This window comes from Haliotis rubra, unplaced genomic scaffold, assembly GCF_003918875.1.
Source record: "Haliotis rubra isolate DU_JTF1 unplaced genomic scaffold, ASM391887v1 Scf153, whole genome shotgun sequence".
Taxonomy (NCBI): Eukaryota; Metazoa; Mollusca; class Gastropoda; order Lepetellida; family Haliotidae; genus Haliotis; species Haliotis rubra.
This window is the reverse complement of record NW_025765481.1, coordinates 818,852-835,883: the sequence shown is the minus strand read 5'-3', so window position 1 is coordinate 835,883 and position 17,032 is coordinate 818,852. Positions and strand designations below refer to the sequence as shown.

Here is a 17,032-nt window from a genome sequence, read left to right as displayed (position 1 = left end):
GGGCCCCCAACTCTGATATGAAATGTTGTTATTGAGTCATTTTGTCGATATGTGCCAAAGTTCGCTAGCAAATAGATTCTGTTTGATGTGTTCACAGATCCGAGTTCGCTGCTATGATACAACATGGCCGACGCACACTGTCGACGGAGTGCTGACTGTGAGTGTAAGCCGGACCAGCACGAACCGATCCGAGTGCGCTACACAGACTACCAACAATGCACCAGTATTCTCTGCTCCCGAGTACTTCGCCAGAGTGTCCAGGTCGGCCAGCCCTGGGGAGGTGCTCATCCGCGTCAACGCCACTGATGCAGATGGGGTATGTAAGCCTGGGGGGAACACACATCTATTTGAACACACACTTCTATGAACACACAACTATGTGAACGCACACGTGACTGAACTACGCTGGCCGCTTATAATTTTAACAAAGTGTGACATTCCAAATCGTCACTCTGGTTTACACGGTAGAACAGAGTTTGCCCTCTGCATACAGATCATACCGTGACGTACCCGGATTAGGGTCCTAATTATTACCAACCGTAAGATACGAATCAAGTAGAGCGTCTGTAACACCATCTTCTATTCTGTTCAAGCGAAGGTATGCGCCACATCTCCAGGATTCCCTTATGGCTATCGTCTTCATTACAGGGTAGCTCTCAGGGACGTAACTACCATTATATAAAAAACGCCCGGGCTTACACATGATTGTTGCTTAAAAGGTTGGACAAGCCCCCAATACTATCATAATATAAAGCTTGCAACCTATCGGGCTTACACGAAAACATTGGCTCGCTACTCGTCTGGCTCTGGTGTACAGTTTAGGTCGCAAGGTGACACGTCGCAGCACCCGGATTCGAACCTGGTCCTCCACTGCTGTGTGACTCTGAGGCAGGCACCTGCTTTCTAATTATTATTAATGACACGTATCTATTCATGGAAGAGATGGCACTAATGTGAGAGCTGCAGCAACCGTGTTTTGCAAATGTGAATTATGATTGGAACTATGTCCTTTGTTTCACTATAATATGTTTTTTCTGCAGGATGCTATTGGTTACTCTGTTGTATCGTCATCGATCGGAGCCTTGGCTTATTTCAACTTGGACCCTGTCACTGGTCAGATCTTTACACGTAACTCCAAATTAGTCGAGGATCTGGACCAGGACGAGGTCTCCTATAACGTGAGTATAACAGTATACTTTATTGAAGTTATTATTAGTTACCGTAGTAGTTGTTGCAGTAGCGACTGTACATGTATGTGTACAAGCGACAACATGTCTCTGTATATGCTCTGCTTCTACAAGTAAGGGTGCACTGATGGCTCAACCACTATGTTGTGCACTGTTACCCCAGTTTTAACATACTAATGTTAGGGGCTTCACGGTGCTCCAAAACTTAGACGTCCCAAAGTCAGACAAATCAATCAGGCGTGACTGTGATTACAACCTAGTCTTTACACAGCCTTGTGGTGCACCCCCGTTAACTCATATACCCACATAACGAGATGGTTTTCACGTTTGTACAGAAATACTTTGATCAGAAGGTGGACGGAAAAGTGTTCAACTTGCTTTGAGCTTGACGATATCACACCAATTAATCAAATAGCTTCCTTCTAGCAGCTATAATATAATACACGCTGGTCGTAAGACTGTGACTCAAACTCTTCAGCCTAGTGGTTAAAGCGTCCTCTCGTCACGCCGAAGACCCGGGTTCGAATCCCCACATGGGCGCAATGTGTGAAGCCCATTTCTGGTGTCCACCACCGTGATATTGCTGGTAAATTGCTAAGAGCGGCGTAAAACCATACTCATTCACTCTCTATTTCTTAGGATCCGATATTCACACCAATTATAATAACAAGACGTAACCTTGGGCCTCGCCCAACACTGACATGAAGCTGATAGGTTGTTGTCTGAAATACTTTCCAAAGCCGCGTTAAGCCGACCACATCAACTCATTTGCTTATACAAAGATAAAACCTTAAGCATTAATCTGAAAGATTTGATGTTATACGGTTATATACTCAGTTGTAGCCAAAAAAGCCAATGCAATAAATGTTTTCTTCAACTCTAGTCACTTTTGATAAAGTTGTACAAACGTTTTCTTGTTTGCGTGTTGTTTATGTGTGTCTGTAAAGTGAGACTGCTCCTGTAAACGTCCATTGCTGCTGCTGTTTCGGTTAAAAACTCAGTTGTAGCCAAAAAAGCCAATGCAATAAATGTCTTCTTCAACTCTAGTCATTTATGAAAAAGTTGTACAAACGTTTTCTTGTTTGCATGTTGTTTATGTGTGTCTGTAAAGTGAGACTGCTCCTGTAAACGTCCATTGCTGCTGCTGTTTCAGTTGGTGGTAGCTGCTAATGACCCATACGGCGGTCAGTCTACAACTACAGTGTATATCACCGTCCAGCCTCTCCAACTACCTGTGTTCGACGAGACATACGTGTACGACGTGCGGGCTGCTCTCCCCACGGGGCAGAGAGTGTTGATGGTCACGGCAACAAAGGCTGACCTGAAGGTAAGGGAACTTGCCAGAACGCTGCATGAACTATATTCTAATATGAGGAAGAAAAAAAGGAAGCGTGATTTCTTTTCTGTAGTTATTTCTTACCAACATATTTCCAACTATTATTAACCAAAGGGTATTCACTTATGTCTGTGATGTGTTTCAGGGTGTCTTACACTACAAGTTAACAGGTATCTACCCATCAGTAAACTATTTCACCATCAATGGATTAACTGGCGAGATCTACCTCAACAAGACTCTCCAGTCAGACGATATATTAATCACGCGTCACAAGGTAAGATGCTCACTAAACTGCCGGGCAAACAAAGTTTACATTTGAAATTGGGAGTTGTCAAAACAAATACAAATGACATTAATGCCATTTTGCTTGAGTTATATCATGCTTATGAAAAGAGAATTCAAAGAACTATTTAACCTGACTCCCTGCTTGCTCAATATATTTTTGAATACATAAATCATAATAAAATATTTTCTTCCTTTGCCAATTTGTTTGGATATATATATAGTATTTTCTGGTACATTTTCTATGATCGGCCCAAAGAACCAAACACACTCAATGCTTTATCATATAATTATTAAATTTGCCTCAGTATTATGGTGAACGTCAATACTAAAGTATGGTATACACATTGCTCTTCAAAATGCCAAACAAATGCTCCGTAGATTATACTTCTATGTAATTCTATATTAACGTTTTCCCCAGCTAATCGTGGTTGCCTATGATACCGGTGAACCTAGCTCCGAGGCAACAACGGAAGCGATAATCAACGTGGTGGACACAAACCCAAGTAACCCCACCTTCTCCGAACCTGAATACAGTTTGAAAATATCCCAGCTTTTTCCCATTGGCGGAACAGTCTATACATTCACTGCCTTGGACCAAGATGGGGTAAGTCCCATTATATCAATATGTAATCAAATATATCAAATGGTTTCGATTATCTGTCTTCGATTCCATTTGTGCGAAAGTACAATGCTGTAGAATAAAACTATTGTAACTGATTGGTTGATAAAACAATTCATTTGCTGCAGGACAACGTGACCTATAGTCAGAGCGGGACTGATCTGACCCGGAAGTATTTCTTTGTGAATCCGATGACCGGTGATATAATTCTCAGCGACGACCTGACAGCGTCCACAGAGCCTACATTCACTGTAAGTGGTTAATGGAACAAGAAATGCCATCTTCTTATTCTGCTTTCTATTCAGAAGTCAGGAAAACGATAAGCCATACGTGTACGACCACGGACTGGATTAACAACGTTCTACATCTTTACAGGTGTGCCTTTCTAAGCAGTATTGTTTTATATGGGCACACGTATGCTTATTATTTGTCAACAATTCACAAATAATGATTTATTTTAGTTGAAACAGACATATTTAAACTGGCTCTTATATATGCACTTCTGATATATGCTGGTTACAATTAAGATTGTACAATTGATACAATTTTGATAATGAAAACCAAGCACAGAATACGATAACAGGATAGTTGTATGAGTAATCAAAATGTGTTTGGCAATTTGAGATTACTTGACATATTTCGATATTCTTTCGAGTTTACATATTTCATCAGGTGTAAATAATAGTAATGAAGATTTAAGAATGAATCACCGAATATCAGTGGTGATATGGTGTTCGCGAAAAGAGACATAGTCTGATGGTGCATTACACATTTCAGATCATTGTCACTGCCACGGATGATGGAATTCCACGAAAATCTTCACAAGTTTCAGTGACCATGTCAGTAGAAACCCAGGTAGGTCTGGCAACCCTAGAAGTGCTAGCAGACAAGTCACAATTCACTAAGTGTGATACTTCCTACTTACAACCACTGGTCAAAATGAGATAAATGACTGAAATGGTCAAACACAGAGTTGAGTGGGTTGGTTGTTGTTTAACGCCACACACAACACTAACCCAGCTATATGACGGCTCTCTCTACTCTATCAAATTTGACATTATAAGCACTGAGATACGCAGTTGGGATACGAGACAGGGATCAACCAGGTTTACAAGCCTGACATCCCGATGACGTCGAGCACCTCTTTTGATAAACATGGTTTCCTCATGGTTGTTGAAGACCAGCTCTAACCCGGATCTTCAAGGATGTGTTTATTGAGTAACGTATAGTATATATGCTGACGACAGAACGTGAGTGAGTGTGTTAGCACACCTACAGTCACGACACGAAATGTCGAGATTAGATGTGTTCATACTATCAATCCCATGATTTAGTACTCCCAAAAGTCCACACAAATATTGCTTGCTTTAAAAGTTCAGCTGTATATTTGATATTGTTTTGTAGCTGAAATGATAAATACTATGCAATATTAAGTCGGCAAATCACTCTCAGATATCTTCGAGTCTATGATCAACGCGGAATCAACTTGGTTGCCAAATAGGGTTTGCCAACCTCGCTCCGAAATCGCTAGGTTTACCTACTCCATTTTTCTTACCTAAACTAGTCAAAAGAACGCATCAGTTGCTCATTGGATATGACACCATCACACACCCCAAATGTTATGAAAACTTTAGCAGGCTGAAAAGAATCACCAAAACCTGCAAACGTATGGACCAAAACATGGTTTTAATACCCGGAGCAAATACATATCCATTGCATGGCCAATGCTTTACGTTTAGGCTATAATTAGCAAATACATATCCATTGCATGGCCAATGCTTTACGTTTAGGCTATAATTAGCAAATACATATCCATTGCAAAGGCCAATGCTTTACGTTTAGGCTATAATTAGCAAATACATATCCATTGCATGGCCAATGCTCTACGTTTAGGCTATAATTAGCAAATACATATCCATTGCATGGCCGATGCTCTACGTTTAGGCTATAATTAGCAAATACATATCCATTGCATGGCCGATGCTTTACGTTTAGGCTATAATTAGCAAATACATATCCATTGCATGACCGATTCTTTACGTTTAGGCTATAATTAGTAAATACATATCCATTGCATCACCAATTCTTTACGTTTAGGCTATAATTAGCAAATACATATCCATTGCATGGCCAATGCTTTACGTTAAGGCTATAATTAGCAAATACATATCCATTGCATGACCAATGCTTTACGTTAAGGCTATAATTAGCAAATACATATCCATTGCATGGCCAATGCTTTACGTTTAGGCTATAATTAGCAAATACATATCCATTGCATGGCCAATGCTTTACGTTTAGGCTATAATTAGCAAATACATATCCATTGCATGGCCAATGCTTTACGTTTAGGCTATAATTAGCAAATACATATCCATTGCATGGCCAATGCTTTACGTTTAGGCTATAATTAGCAAATGCATATCCATTGCATGGTTAATGCTTTACGTTTAGGCTATAATTAAAGATGGGTGTTTGCACTTTCGTTTTCTAGAGCAGTTTATCATAACTATTATATATGTTGCAGAATAAAAGGCCAGCGTTTGAATATCCTACGTGCAATACAGACACCTCAGGAAAGTGCGTCAACCCTATCTACTCGGTCACCATAACTTCAGGAACTACGGTAAGGTCTTAGATCTCGTTTGTGTAGAGTGATGTGAGTTGAAGTAGTTTTGAATGCAGGAATTGTGTTTTTGTCATGTGGAATTTACATACAGCAAATCACTTTCATTTCATCTCTACTTGTGTATTCATACACTCTCGACGACATTTTTTGTCTGTGTTTCCAAACCTCGGACCACATTACTTTTTCATTTCGACGTGAAATAATTAAATTTTAACGTTTTCTTATTCAATTGTCCCAGCTGTTGTGGAACTGCAAAATTATTTTTAAAATTCCCAAGTTGTATCGGCGTCATGAATCTATTTATAGACAATTATCAAGTGTTCTAATCTGCAAAACCTTACATGAAATACATATTGTATATCTCTGTTATTTCCGCTCCCTTGCTGTCCGAGGTTTAAAATGAGAAACACATACAAATATAGGATGGCCTTTATGATGAGATTCGTTTCTGATGTTTTCAAGACAAAAGCCTAAGCTGCAATAAGCAGCTATACACAAATTCATGAATTAGGGATAGATAACATTCTATGACATTTGTCCAAACTTCTAAATTTGTATCCTCGAAAGTATTTCTGGTACGTTTGTTAGTTTAATGTAGCATTCAGAAATATGACGTCAGTCTTTAAACAGTCGAGTCGAGTCGAGTCGATAACCCTGTACATGGCGTGGGTATTGGTTAGGGATGTAACGATGCATCGAACTATTGATGGGTTGCAATTGTTGAGTCTCCAGTAGAAATTAACTGATGGTAGAAACGAAAAAATTTCGATGCATCGATAGTATGTGTGACTATCGATAGTTTAGTAATTGACTTCCGTTGATAAATGCGAAGCGCAAATTATAAGAAGTACCAGATTCGTTCACTTTGATTTTGAGTTATCCACCCCTGTTAACTGTTTACTTGATCTGGGTTTCAAGTTTCTTGTCAATTATCAAAAGAGACTAAAACTACTTAAACTTGTTTTATGTCATATAAACTATACATTTATTTGGGAAATGACTTCAAATGAGTCAAATCAAGGAGACAAAACTATTGCTATCGCAATAGTATGTTGCAATAGACCATCGCTATCGCAATAGATGTTTCCCCCTAAATAGTCACCCCTAGTATTGGTCTATGCCTTATTTATACGACGACGTGAGTCAACCAAATCAGCGAATCTGACAACCCGTGCTGAGGGCAACAAACAAACAAGCAAACATGAATCTCTGATAGAACTAAACTTCCTTCCAGGGTGGACTGACAGTGTACCCTATCCCCGGGGACAGTCCCCCTGCCCCTACTGACATCCTGGCCAGGGACACCGATGGTGGTAAACGTATTGTGTTTGCCGTAGAACAGAGTAAGTAACAGTAAAACCCCTGATTCTTATCATTCACTGTAGCACGGTGTAGGCTTGTGTTCGCACTTCTACAGATTCATGACTGTGATGATATACACAGAGATATGTGACGTCATCACTTGAACCATGCGTAACTTCGATAATATTCCATACCGATTATGACCCTATATTTGTCAGTACCGTACCCCCGCTTGTGGTGTTTTCCGAAAATTAAAACTATCAAATCATTTTGGATTTCCCTTCCCATGAAGCTGACATACCTTCTTATAATAGTGAGTGAGCGAGTTTAGTTTTACGCCGCTTTTAGCAATATTTCAGCAATATCACGGCGGGGGACAACAGAAATAGGCTTCACACATTGTACATTATAATCGAACCTGGGCCTTCAGCGTGACGAGCGAACGCTTTAACCACTCGGCCATCCCATCGCCCTCATCTTATCTACTCTCAGATAGTTTTAAGAATGACTCTGAGAGTAGATTTAAGCCTAAGTGAGATTTTCATTGGTATTCGGCTGAAAAAGTATGTGTTAAAGATGGTTTCTTTTGTCGATGCCAATATGTAGATGGTTATCCAAATACTTTACTAAACACCAACCGAATAGTAATCTCCGAAACTACCATCCCGACTTATTTCTCTTAAAAGTTGTTTCCACGTCTATATTTTGATCGAACTAACAACCTGATCTTTTGGGCCCAAATCTAACAGAAGAAGTCCAATTAAGTCGTTACTATCATCAATTTTATCATTACAATTCAGGGAGAAAATGTACCCTGAATTATACTTAATCTCGTAGGACTTCAGATAATAGGAACGTATAAATACAACAAACAAAACGCATGGTTTTCGTGTTATCAGCTGACCCAGCTGGCTATGCAGTGTTCTTCAACGTGTCCTCCTCCGTGGTGAACTCGACATCTGACCTCTACAGAGCGACCTTGACCCAAACCATTCCAATCAACAGGCGGAATGTCAGAGACCTCACACTCGTCCTAACGGCAAGTAACGCTACAACAATGCGCATGCGTGACATTAACGACCATTGAAGCAGTTTTTACCAAAGTTAAACAATCGCTAATTATGTTCTTTTGTTTCTTGCCTCGAATTATTTGATTTTATCAACAGGCCAAGGAAAGGTCATCAGTTGGAATGTCTTCAATAGCCCTTGTATACGTGAATATTGGACCATCCAATGAAAACCCTCCTATCATTCGAAGTTCAACCAATAGCTTCACAGGATACATCAGAGAAGATGCGGAAACGTTTTTCTTCGTGAAAGACAGCCCTCTCCAAAGCGCTATGAGGTTGATATACAGTGACCGTGATGTTGTGAGTACCATATGACCTTTTTGTATATGTGACCTTGTACTTGTTGAGGTCTTGAACTGGCTTGACCACACTTCACCTTAATGTGTTCTGTGTTCCAGGTCCTAGGTGATCCTGTACAGCAGTACATCAGCTCAGTACAGGGCACCGACAGCTTCAGTGTGGACCCTGACGGTTATGTCCGACTGGCCAACACACTAGACTACGACACCCAGAACAGATATGTCTTCCAGGTACGTGTCACACATAGCCTCTGTCTACAGTTTAACCAAAACCGATTCCTACAATGTGTAGAACCCATTCATGGTATCCCTTGCCAGATTAATATAATCTGGACTATTGTCTTCAAACCTGTCCTCGTCTATTACATAGTGTAAGATTCGGGTCATTGTCTGTACCGTGCTCGCACGTCTTGCCGCATGGGAACCCCGAGGTCACGTGTGCCGTTGTTCGAATGTGTCTGGCATGACAAGTTAAAGACTAAGAATCCACGAATATGCCTCACATTGTATTGTGTTGGCGAGATCAGTTCCATGCTCGCCCTAGCTTGTACCTTTGTTTCCTGGTTGGTAAAGTCCACTGCCTTTTCAATCTCACTAAAATTGGATCCAGAATGTTCTTTCCGAATTTGGAGTCCACGTTTGTCAGTTCCGGATCTGGAATGAAAGTCGCCAGTTTGAAACTAGTGCCGGAAAGTTCCAGAAAGTTGGTTTCTGATTGGCTAATGTCGACTTCTTGTTAGTCATTTCATAGGTCGGTCAAAGTTCGTGACATGTCCTTCAGACATGACCCGGAAGAGGGTGTCTTCAGACCTTTGTTTAGGCGGGGCCCATCCCACTGGAGTTAGGAATGGTGACGCCTACTGAATGTCTTCCTACCCATAACATGCGAATATTTATTTGTCAGGATTTTCTAGAGAATGTTGCCAGAAGAATTATTTTTGGTTTGCTTTGATATAATTCAGGTGACTGTCAGCGAGAGAGACACGACCCTCAGGCGGTCAGCCACGGTGACCCTGACGGTCAGTGTCATCAAGACCCGGCCCCCCTCCACCACGTGTGACTGTAGCAAGCCCACGAGTGGAACGTTGGCTTGCACCGCTAGCAGGCTGGCTCGATATCTACCGACAATACTTCTTGTGATATTCATGAAACACATATAAATGGCTTTAATATTTTAGACTGTGATTATGTGATGTTTCCGCCCTTGCCTTTAAGTTATTGCATCATGTGATATGAAAAGATGAGGGAACACCTGTATTTCATAAAGAACTCGTTTCCATGTTGAAATGACTGTACTGTTGTCTTGGTTTAAAACATGTTCTCATACTTATGGGTGCGATGTCTCATTTATTGGTCAGTTGCATTAATTTGAATGACTAAATTATTATGTATGGTAAGTACTTGTATTTTAAGCCTCTTGTCCTCAAACATTATGTATATATTATTATGTTGTGTTGTAAATATTATAAATATAGATCACTATATAAGTACACATTGTCAACAAAATCATGGCTCACATCCCCACTCAGTGTCCCAACATAGATTATCCTTACAAAAATGAAGTGTATAAGATTGTACAAATGCAAACTAAGGCTTGGACTAATACACAAGGTTTTCTCAAGGCATGTGTGTGCGCGCGCACTCACGCACGCACGCACGCACACACACACACACACTATTTTGAAGATTTGTTCATGAAAAATCATGATGGTATTGTTTGAGGATGTAGTGTAAAGTCAGTTTCACAATCCATGAACCACATTATTTTCTCTTGTGCCATACCATTTCTGTAAATGAAGCAAGTCTAGATTTCCTCAGGTTCTGAATATCCTGTCTCTTTTTCAATATAAATGGAATTATTTTTTCTATCCAAATTATATATATTCACTATTATTATTCATTGACAAAGAGTTAGTCTATATGACGTAGGCCTCTTCTTGTTACATGGACATCTCATGTATGAAGCGTAAAGCTTATCGTTTATCAGCTTCATTTAATCATGTGTGAAGCCCAGTATTAATCACTAGATCGTATTAGTTCTGATACTGGTACATTGATACTGACAATTATTGACAAGTGATTTGCTCAAATCAGAGATATACTTTATTTTGTTTTATTTAAAGTTTACAAGTGGATTATATTTGAAATTAATATACAACATATGTGTATAGTTTTCAACTGTATTACTCAAATACAGTTGTGGAGATTTGTGATTAAAGGTTTATTGATGACAGATTGTTCTTGTTTTGATTGTACATTTCAGCCATATAAGGAGAATTATAACAGTTCATGAATAAGACTCCCTGTGAAAACAAATCGTACACCAGTCCTGTCTAATGCCCGCTAAATCTTGTATTCCACCAATCAAAGGTGATGGTGTGTGAACGTTGATGTGGACGATGGCTCGTTCATAGTGCAGCCTTGCAGAGGTTTCCCTTGCCTGTAATGTACGAAAATTAACATCAGTGAAAATATTCAGGAAATGTGAGATTATAATTGCCATAAAATCAAGAAACCATTTCTCTTTTCATCACATTTAATTATCAAAGTTCGTGTTACAGCTGGTCTTCAGTAACCCAAGCCTGTCATAAGAGGCGACTACCCGTGAAGGTCCGGGTTAGAATTGGCCTTCCACAGCCCATGCTTGTCGTAAGAGGCGACTAACGGGGTCGGGTGGTGAGACTCGCTGACTTGGTTGACACACGTCATCGTATCCTAATTGACTGGATCGATGACCATGCTGTTGATCACTGGATGGTCCAGACTACAGATTATATACAGCCCGCAGCCATACAGCGGGAATATTGCGGCGTTCAACAACACACCAACGAACGAAAGAGGCGACTAAAGGCCAGGAGCTCAGACGAGGTCGATGCATGCCGTCGTATGCCAATCCCAATCCGTCCGGAACAGGATTGTCTGGTCAGACCCATATAGAAGCAATATTGCTATGTGCGGCAGCAACAAACGACAAAGTAACATTGTTTGATCGGCATCCTAGAAGAGTCAAACATGAATCATACCCAATCGCTTCGTTCTTAACCAACCAAACCGAGCTACTACACGGATCAGCTCAGGACGGAGAGATTATCTTTCTATTTATAAAGGTCATTGATATGTCAGGACTGAACTCTCTCCAATCTTAATAGTTGATATGTTATGACTGAACTCTCTCCAGTCTTGATAGTTGATATGTCATGACTGAACTCTCTCCAATCTTAATAGTTGATATGTTATGACTGAACTCTCTCCAGTCTTGATAGTTGATATGTCATAACTGAACTCTCTCCATTCTTAATAGTTAATTGCATGACTGAACTCTCTCCAATCTTAATAGTTGATATGTCATGACTGAACTCTCTCCAGTCGTAATAGTTGATATGTCATGACTGAACTCTCTCCAATCTTAATAGTTGATATGTCATGACTGAACTCTCCCCAGTCTTAATAGTTGATATGTCATGACTGAACTCTCTAGTCTTAATAGTTGATATATCATGACTTAACTCTCTCCAGTCTTAATAGTTGATATGTCATGACTGAACTCTCTCCAATCTTAATAGTTGATATGTCATGACTGAACTCTCTCCAATCTTAATAGTTGATATGTCATGACTGAACTCTCTCCAGTCGTAATAGTTGATATATCATGACTGAACTCTCTCCAATCTTAATAGTTGATGTCATGGCTGAACTCTCTCCAATCTTAATAGTTGATATGTCATGACTGAACTCTCTAGTCTTAATAGTTGATATATCATGACTTAACTCTCTCCAATCTTAATAGTTGATATGCCATGACTGAACTCTCTAGTCTTAATAGTTGATATGTTATGACTGAACACTCTAGTCTTAATAGTTGATATGTCATGACTGAATTCTGTCCAGGATTAATAGCAGATGTCATGACTGAAGTGTCTCCAGTCTTATTAGTAGATATGTCTTGACTGAACCGCGCCCTTCTCCCCAGTCTTGATACAACATATGCAAAGGCTCATACATCCTCCAACAGCTTGAAGCATCATTCCACCAGACGGCCTACCTCTATTATGACCCTCAGCTGGGTGATGGGAGAAGGGTAAGGCAGAGGTGACGTCATGTGTAGTATGCCAGTGTACCGCGGCCCCGGTGCCAGTCTCGTGGTGAGGGTGAAATAGCTGGCATCACTCTCAGGTTCGGCTGAAGGTAAACAGGCCACGTTTTACACATGTAAGACACTACATGCACTGGTATGTATGTGGTTGTCTCGCGCTGTGTGTTATCGGAAGGGCCCGAATGGCTTAGGTCGAGAATCATCTGTGTATGTAAAGTACTACAGGAAGTTTGCAGGGTCGTGGTCATCCGATGACCAGGATATACTGGTCAGCCTAACGAAACGAGGGGATAGTTGGAAGGAAATATATGGATGTCAGCTTTATTATAATGAACACAGCTTCGGGGTACTGCCTCATCAGGTGAATGGCAGGTAGGATGTAGCTTATATGTGTATGTAGAAACATCAGAAGTAACAAGATAACGAAGGGAAGCGAACCAATGATTGGCAATAGCGATTACCAGTTCGAAACAACGAGTTAAATTAGACTAGTACAAAACAGACTGGTACTGGACCAAAAGAAGGCAAGGGTTATTTAGCACTGACTGGTGGTAGTGATGAACACATGGTGTGCACTTTCGGACATATATACTTATCTTACCTCACACATAAATGTCGCTTTCTGATTGGCTGAGCGCTCTTCTATCATTTTCAATGTACCCCGCTTACAAGCGAGTAACATTTCAATGTACCCCGCTGTCAATGGCAACTCATTCTGTACTTCGTGGTAGTAAATATTTACCTCGAATAACATTGAATCACGTATGATGTACCGATTGAATTATGAATTACCGATGTTTTGCGAATGCAAATCGATGGAAGGGAGATATTTCTAAATCTGTTTTTCTTGTCAGCAAAATCTAGCGATGGCTACAAAAGATTTGTACCCGTGCTTCAAACAATTCAAAATTCACATCAAGGTGTTCGGTAAGATAAATACGTTGTTCACTGGTCCCTCGGGGCCCATGGGTTGATGTACCCTCGATGTTTGCCGATGTTTATAAACAAACATCGAGGGTACATCAACCCATGCTCCCCTCGTGACCAGTGAACAACGTATAATGTATTTCTCTGATGATTCTGTCGTGAAGCTGGTCAAAACTCGAAACCAATAAAACCAATGATCCAACGAGCTAAGGATGCAGTTCAGTTATAATGCCACTGTCAACGTCGATTTTGTTGATAAACATGCTCAGCACATGCTCAGTTTCTAAAGGGAAGGTTCTCTGAGCATTTGTTGTCAGCTGCCTGAGGAGCACACAGTTCAAGCTGCTTTACTTAACGCTAGGAGGTTAACAGTTACATGACAATATCATTCCACATATAAATGATTTCCGTCTCCTCCCTATAGGTGAGGTCCAACATAACATGTTGCTAGATCCCCCAGTTTCACCAGACCCATTGAGCTACTAAGTACCAGACCCATTGACTTCTACTCCGTATGACCGAGAAAGTGACCGGTGATTCACAAGACCTATAGACTTCGTGTGTATGACCGAGAAAGTGACCGGAGATTCACAAGACCTATAGACTTCGTGTGTATGACCGAGAGAGTGACCGGAGATTCACAAGACCCATTGACCTACTCTGTATGACCGACAAAGTGACCAGAGATTCACAAGACCTATATTCTTCGTGTGTATGACCGAGAAAGTGACCGGAGATTCACAAGATCCATTGACTTACTCTGCATGACCGAGAAAGTGACCGGAGATTCACAAGACCTATAGACTTCGTGTGTATGACCGAGAAAGTGACCGGAGATTCACAAGACCTATAGACTTCGTGTGTATGACCGAGAGAGTGACCGGAGATTCACAAGACCCATTGACCTACTCTGTATGACCGACAAAGTGACCAGAGATTCACAAGACCTATAGACTTCGTGTGTATCACCTAGAAAGTGACCGGAGATTCACAAGATCCATTGACTTACTCTGCATGACCGAGAAAGTGACCGGAGATTCACAAGACCTATAGACGTACACTGTATGACCGAGAAAGTGACCGGAGATTCACAAGACCTATAGACGTACACTGTATGACCGAGAAAGTGACCGGAGATTCACAAGACCTATAGACTTCGTGTGTATGACCGAGAAAGTGACCGGAGATTCACAAGACCTATAGACTTCGTGTGTATGACCGAGAAAGTGACCGGAGATTCACAAGACCTATAGACTTCGTGTGTATGACCGAGAAAGTGACCAGAGATTCACAAATTCCATTGACTTACTCAGTATGATGCGGACTCACCTGTGGGGGTGACCAGCGTCGACAGGATCTGGCAGTACCTGTAGCTCGCCGTTCTGAATTATAAATATAGTTACCTTTTCACTCTTAAAATTATCGTTTGTTTAGTTTAACATATCACTGACTGTTATGGTTATATGGCTAGTGAGGGCGATATTGGGTTTCACGTCGCGTTAAGCATTATACACATTTTGAAATAATATAGGCTGAAAATAGAAACTCCTGAAATACGTCCAACCTGAGGATTGAAACACATCTATGATCCCCGTGTCAACGACATCCCCATTGAAAAACATTTCATGTTTGGTTCATTTCGACATCATCAGACATAGTTGTGTATTGTTTTTGCCCTGCTGTTTACATAGTTCCAGGCTAGGCTTTATTGGCGATTACATTAAACGTATCTTAGAGTTAACAAAACAGATGTCGAGACAGACCGTGACGCCAGCAGTGACGGAAGCGGTGTAACTTGGGTTGAAGCATATCCCATCATCTTTGATGCAGGACGGAGAGATAAACTCCGGGCCCTGGTCGACCCGTCGACGATGTTGACACTGATCGCGGTGTAGGCGTAATGAGAATTGCCAGACGAAGGGTTGTCCTGTGCATACAACGATTCAGCGAATAATATCATGGCACATGTTAAAACAAATACCTAAATTCATGCCATTGGCAATTAATTACTATAACCTGACACTAGAAAGCTAATACAGCTAATAGCTTTTGTCTGAGAGGTTAACAGACAATGTAATCCATGTCTGAGTCAGTGAATGAGTGAGTGAATTTGAACCTACACCGATTAACTGTGGTTCCTGATTTCATACTATTAAATGTGTTCTGTTTTATACAAAACGATTAATACTACGTTCAACTCATTTGGGGGGCGGTGGGGTAGCCTAGTGGTTAAAGCGTTGGCTCGTCACGCCGAAAACCCGGGTTCGAATCCCCACATGGGTACAATGTGTGAAGCCCATTTCGGGTGTCCCCCGCCGTGATGTTGCTGGAATATTGCTAAAAGCGGCGTAAAACCATACTCAGTCAGTCAGTCAGTCAACTCATTTCGGGCGTGAATATATACGTCCCGATCACATGCATCAAACCAAGTCACCGAGCCTGACCATCCGATCCCGATAGCCGCCTCATATCACAGGCGTGGGTTACTGAGGATCCATTCTAACCCGAATCTTCCCTGGGTTATTATTCTCAAAGTCTAAAAATCGGGCTCACGCGCTGGTCTTCATTTGGCGCATGCACCTTAGGAGAACCATGGCAACGGACTTAAACTGGCAAACCGAATACAGCAGGTTGTGTACCTTTGCTGCAACCTCCAAGACTATCTGTGTGTTTGGTGAAGTCAAGCGTTGACGACGTAACCACTCAAACGTTGGGGTCAGGAATCGAGAACAAGTCGGCACCATTAGTCTGGGGAGAAGAGCATTCACCAATGGAAGCTTTTAGTGGCATTTAGAACGTATATGGACGTCAACGTCTGAGGAAAGCGTAAGAAACGCCGCGTTCTTCAAAATAGTGAGTATGGTTTACGCCGCTTTTAGTAATATTCCACGGCGGGGGACACCAGATATGGTCTTCACATATATTGTACCCATGTGGGGAATCGAACCCGGAGTAACAGCCGGAATCTGTGATGTACTCATTGACATTTTGGTTCAGGAAATGTTTTAGTTCATCATTAATGTCATTGTTCATATGCTGAACCACTCGATCTCGGATAGTGCTGTGACTGTCTTCGGATCCTGTCAGGCTGTAACTGATGCAGCGGAAGTAGCAGTTGCCGTCGCCTTTGGTTCTGTATGTCCGTCGGGGAGCTGTCAAGTCTGTTGATCTTCCGTAATAAATATCCTTCGAGCATTTTGGGGGATAGGGTTGAACAAACGGGTTGACTTGATTTGTTTGGTAGTAAGGTCTGTATGGCCGCCTGACTCCAGTTCATCTCTAAAT

At 41.2% G+C, this 17,032-nt stretch overlaps 1 protein-coding gene across 1 annotated transcript in view; it reads left to right on the top strand.

Moving 5' to 3' along the window:
- The window catches only part of LOC124270629 (protocadherin Fat 4-like), an 84,850-nt gene extending 74,303 nt beyond the window's left edge, over positions 1–10,547 (top strand). Inside the window, exons 66-78 of the mRNA XM_046705665.1 lie at positions 98–316; positions 1,041–1,178; positions 2,341–2,514; positions 2,669–2,797; positions 3,227–3,412; positions 3,556–3,678; positions 4,205–4,282; positions 5,955–6,053; positions 7,291–7,399; positions 8,258–8,397; positions 8,525–8,728; positions 8,827–8,958; positions 9,690–10,547. Of these exons, the coding sequence (XP_046561621.1) occupies positions 98–316; positions 1,041–1,178; positions 2,341–2,514; positions 2,669–2,797; positions 3,227–3,412; positions 3,556–3,678; positions 4,205–4,282; positions 5,955–6,053; positions 7,291–7,399; positions 8,258–8,397; positions 8,525–8,728; positions 8,827–8,958; positions 9,690–9,887 (1,929 nt within the window). The 3' untranslated portion in view covers positions 9,888–10,547. The remainder of the gene's footprint in view (positions 1–97; positions 317–1,040; positions 1,179–2,340; positions 2,515–2,668; positions 2,798–3,226; positions 3,413–3,555; positions 3,679–4,204; positions 4,283–5,954; positions 6,054–7,290; positions 7,400–8,257; positions 8,398–8,524; positions 8,729–8,826; positions 8,959–9,689) is intronic.
- Positions 10,548–17,032: the final 6,485 nt, after the last annotated feature.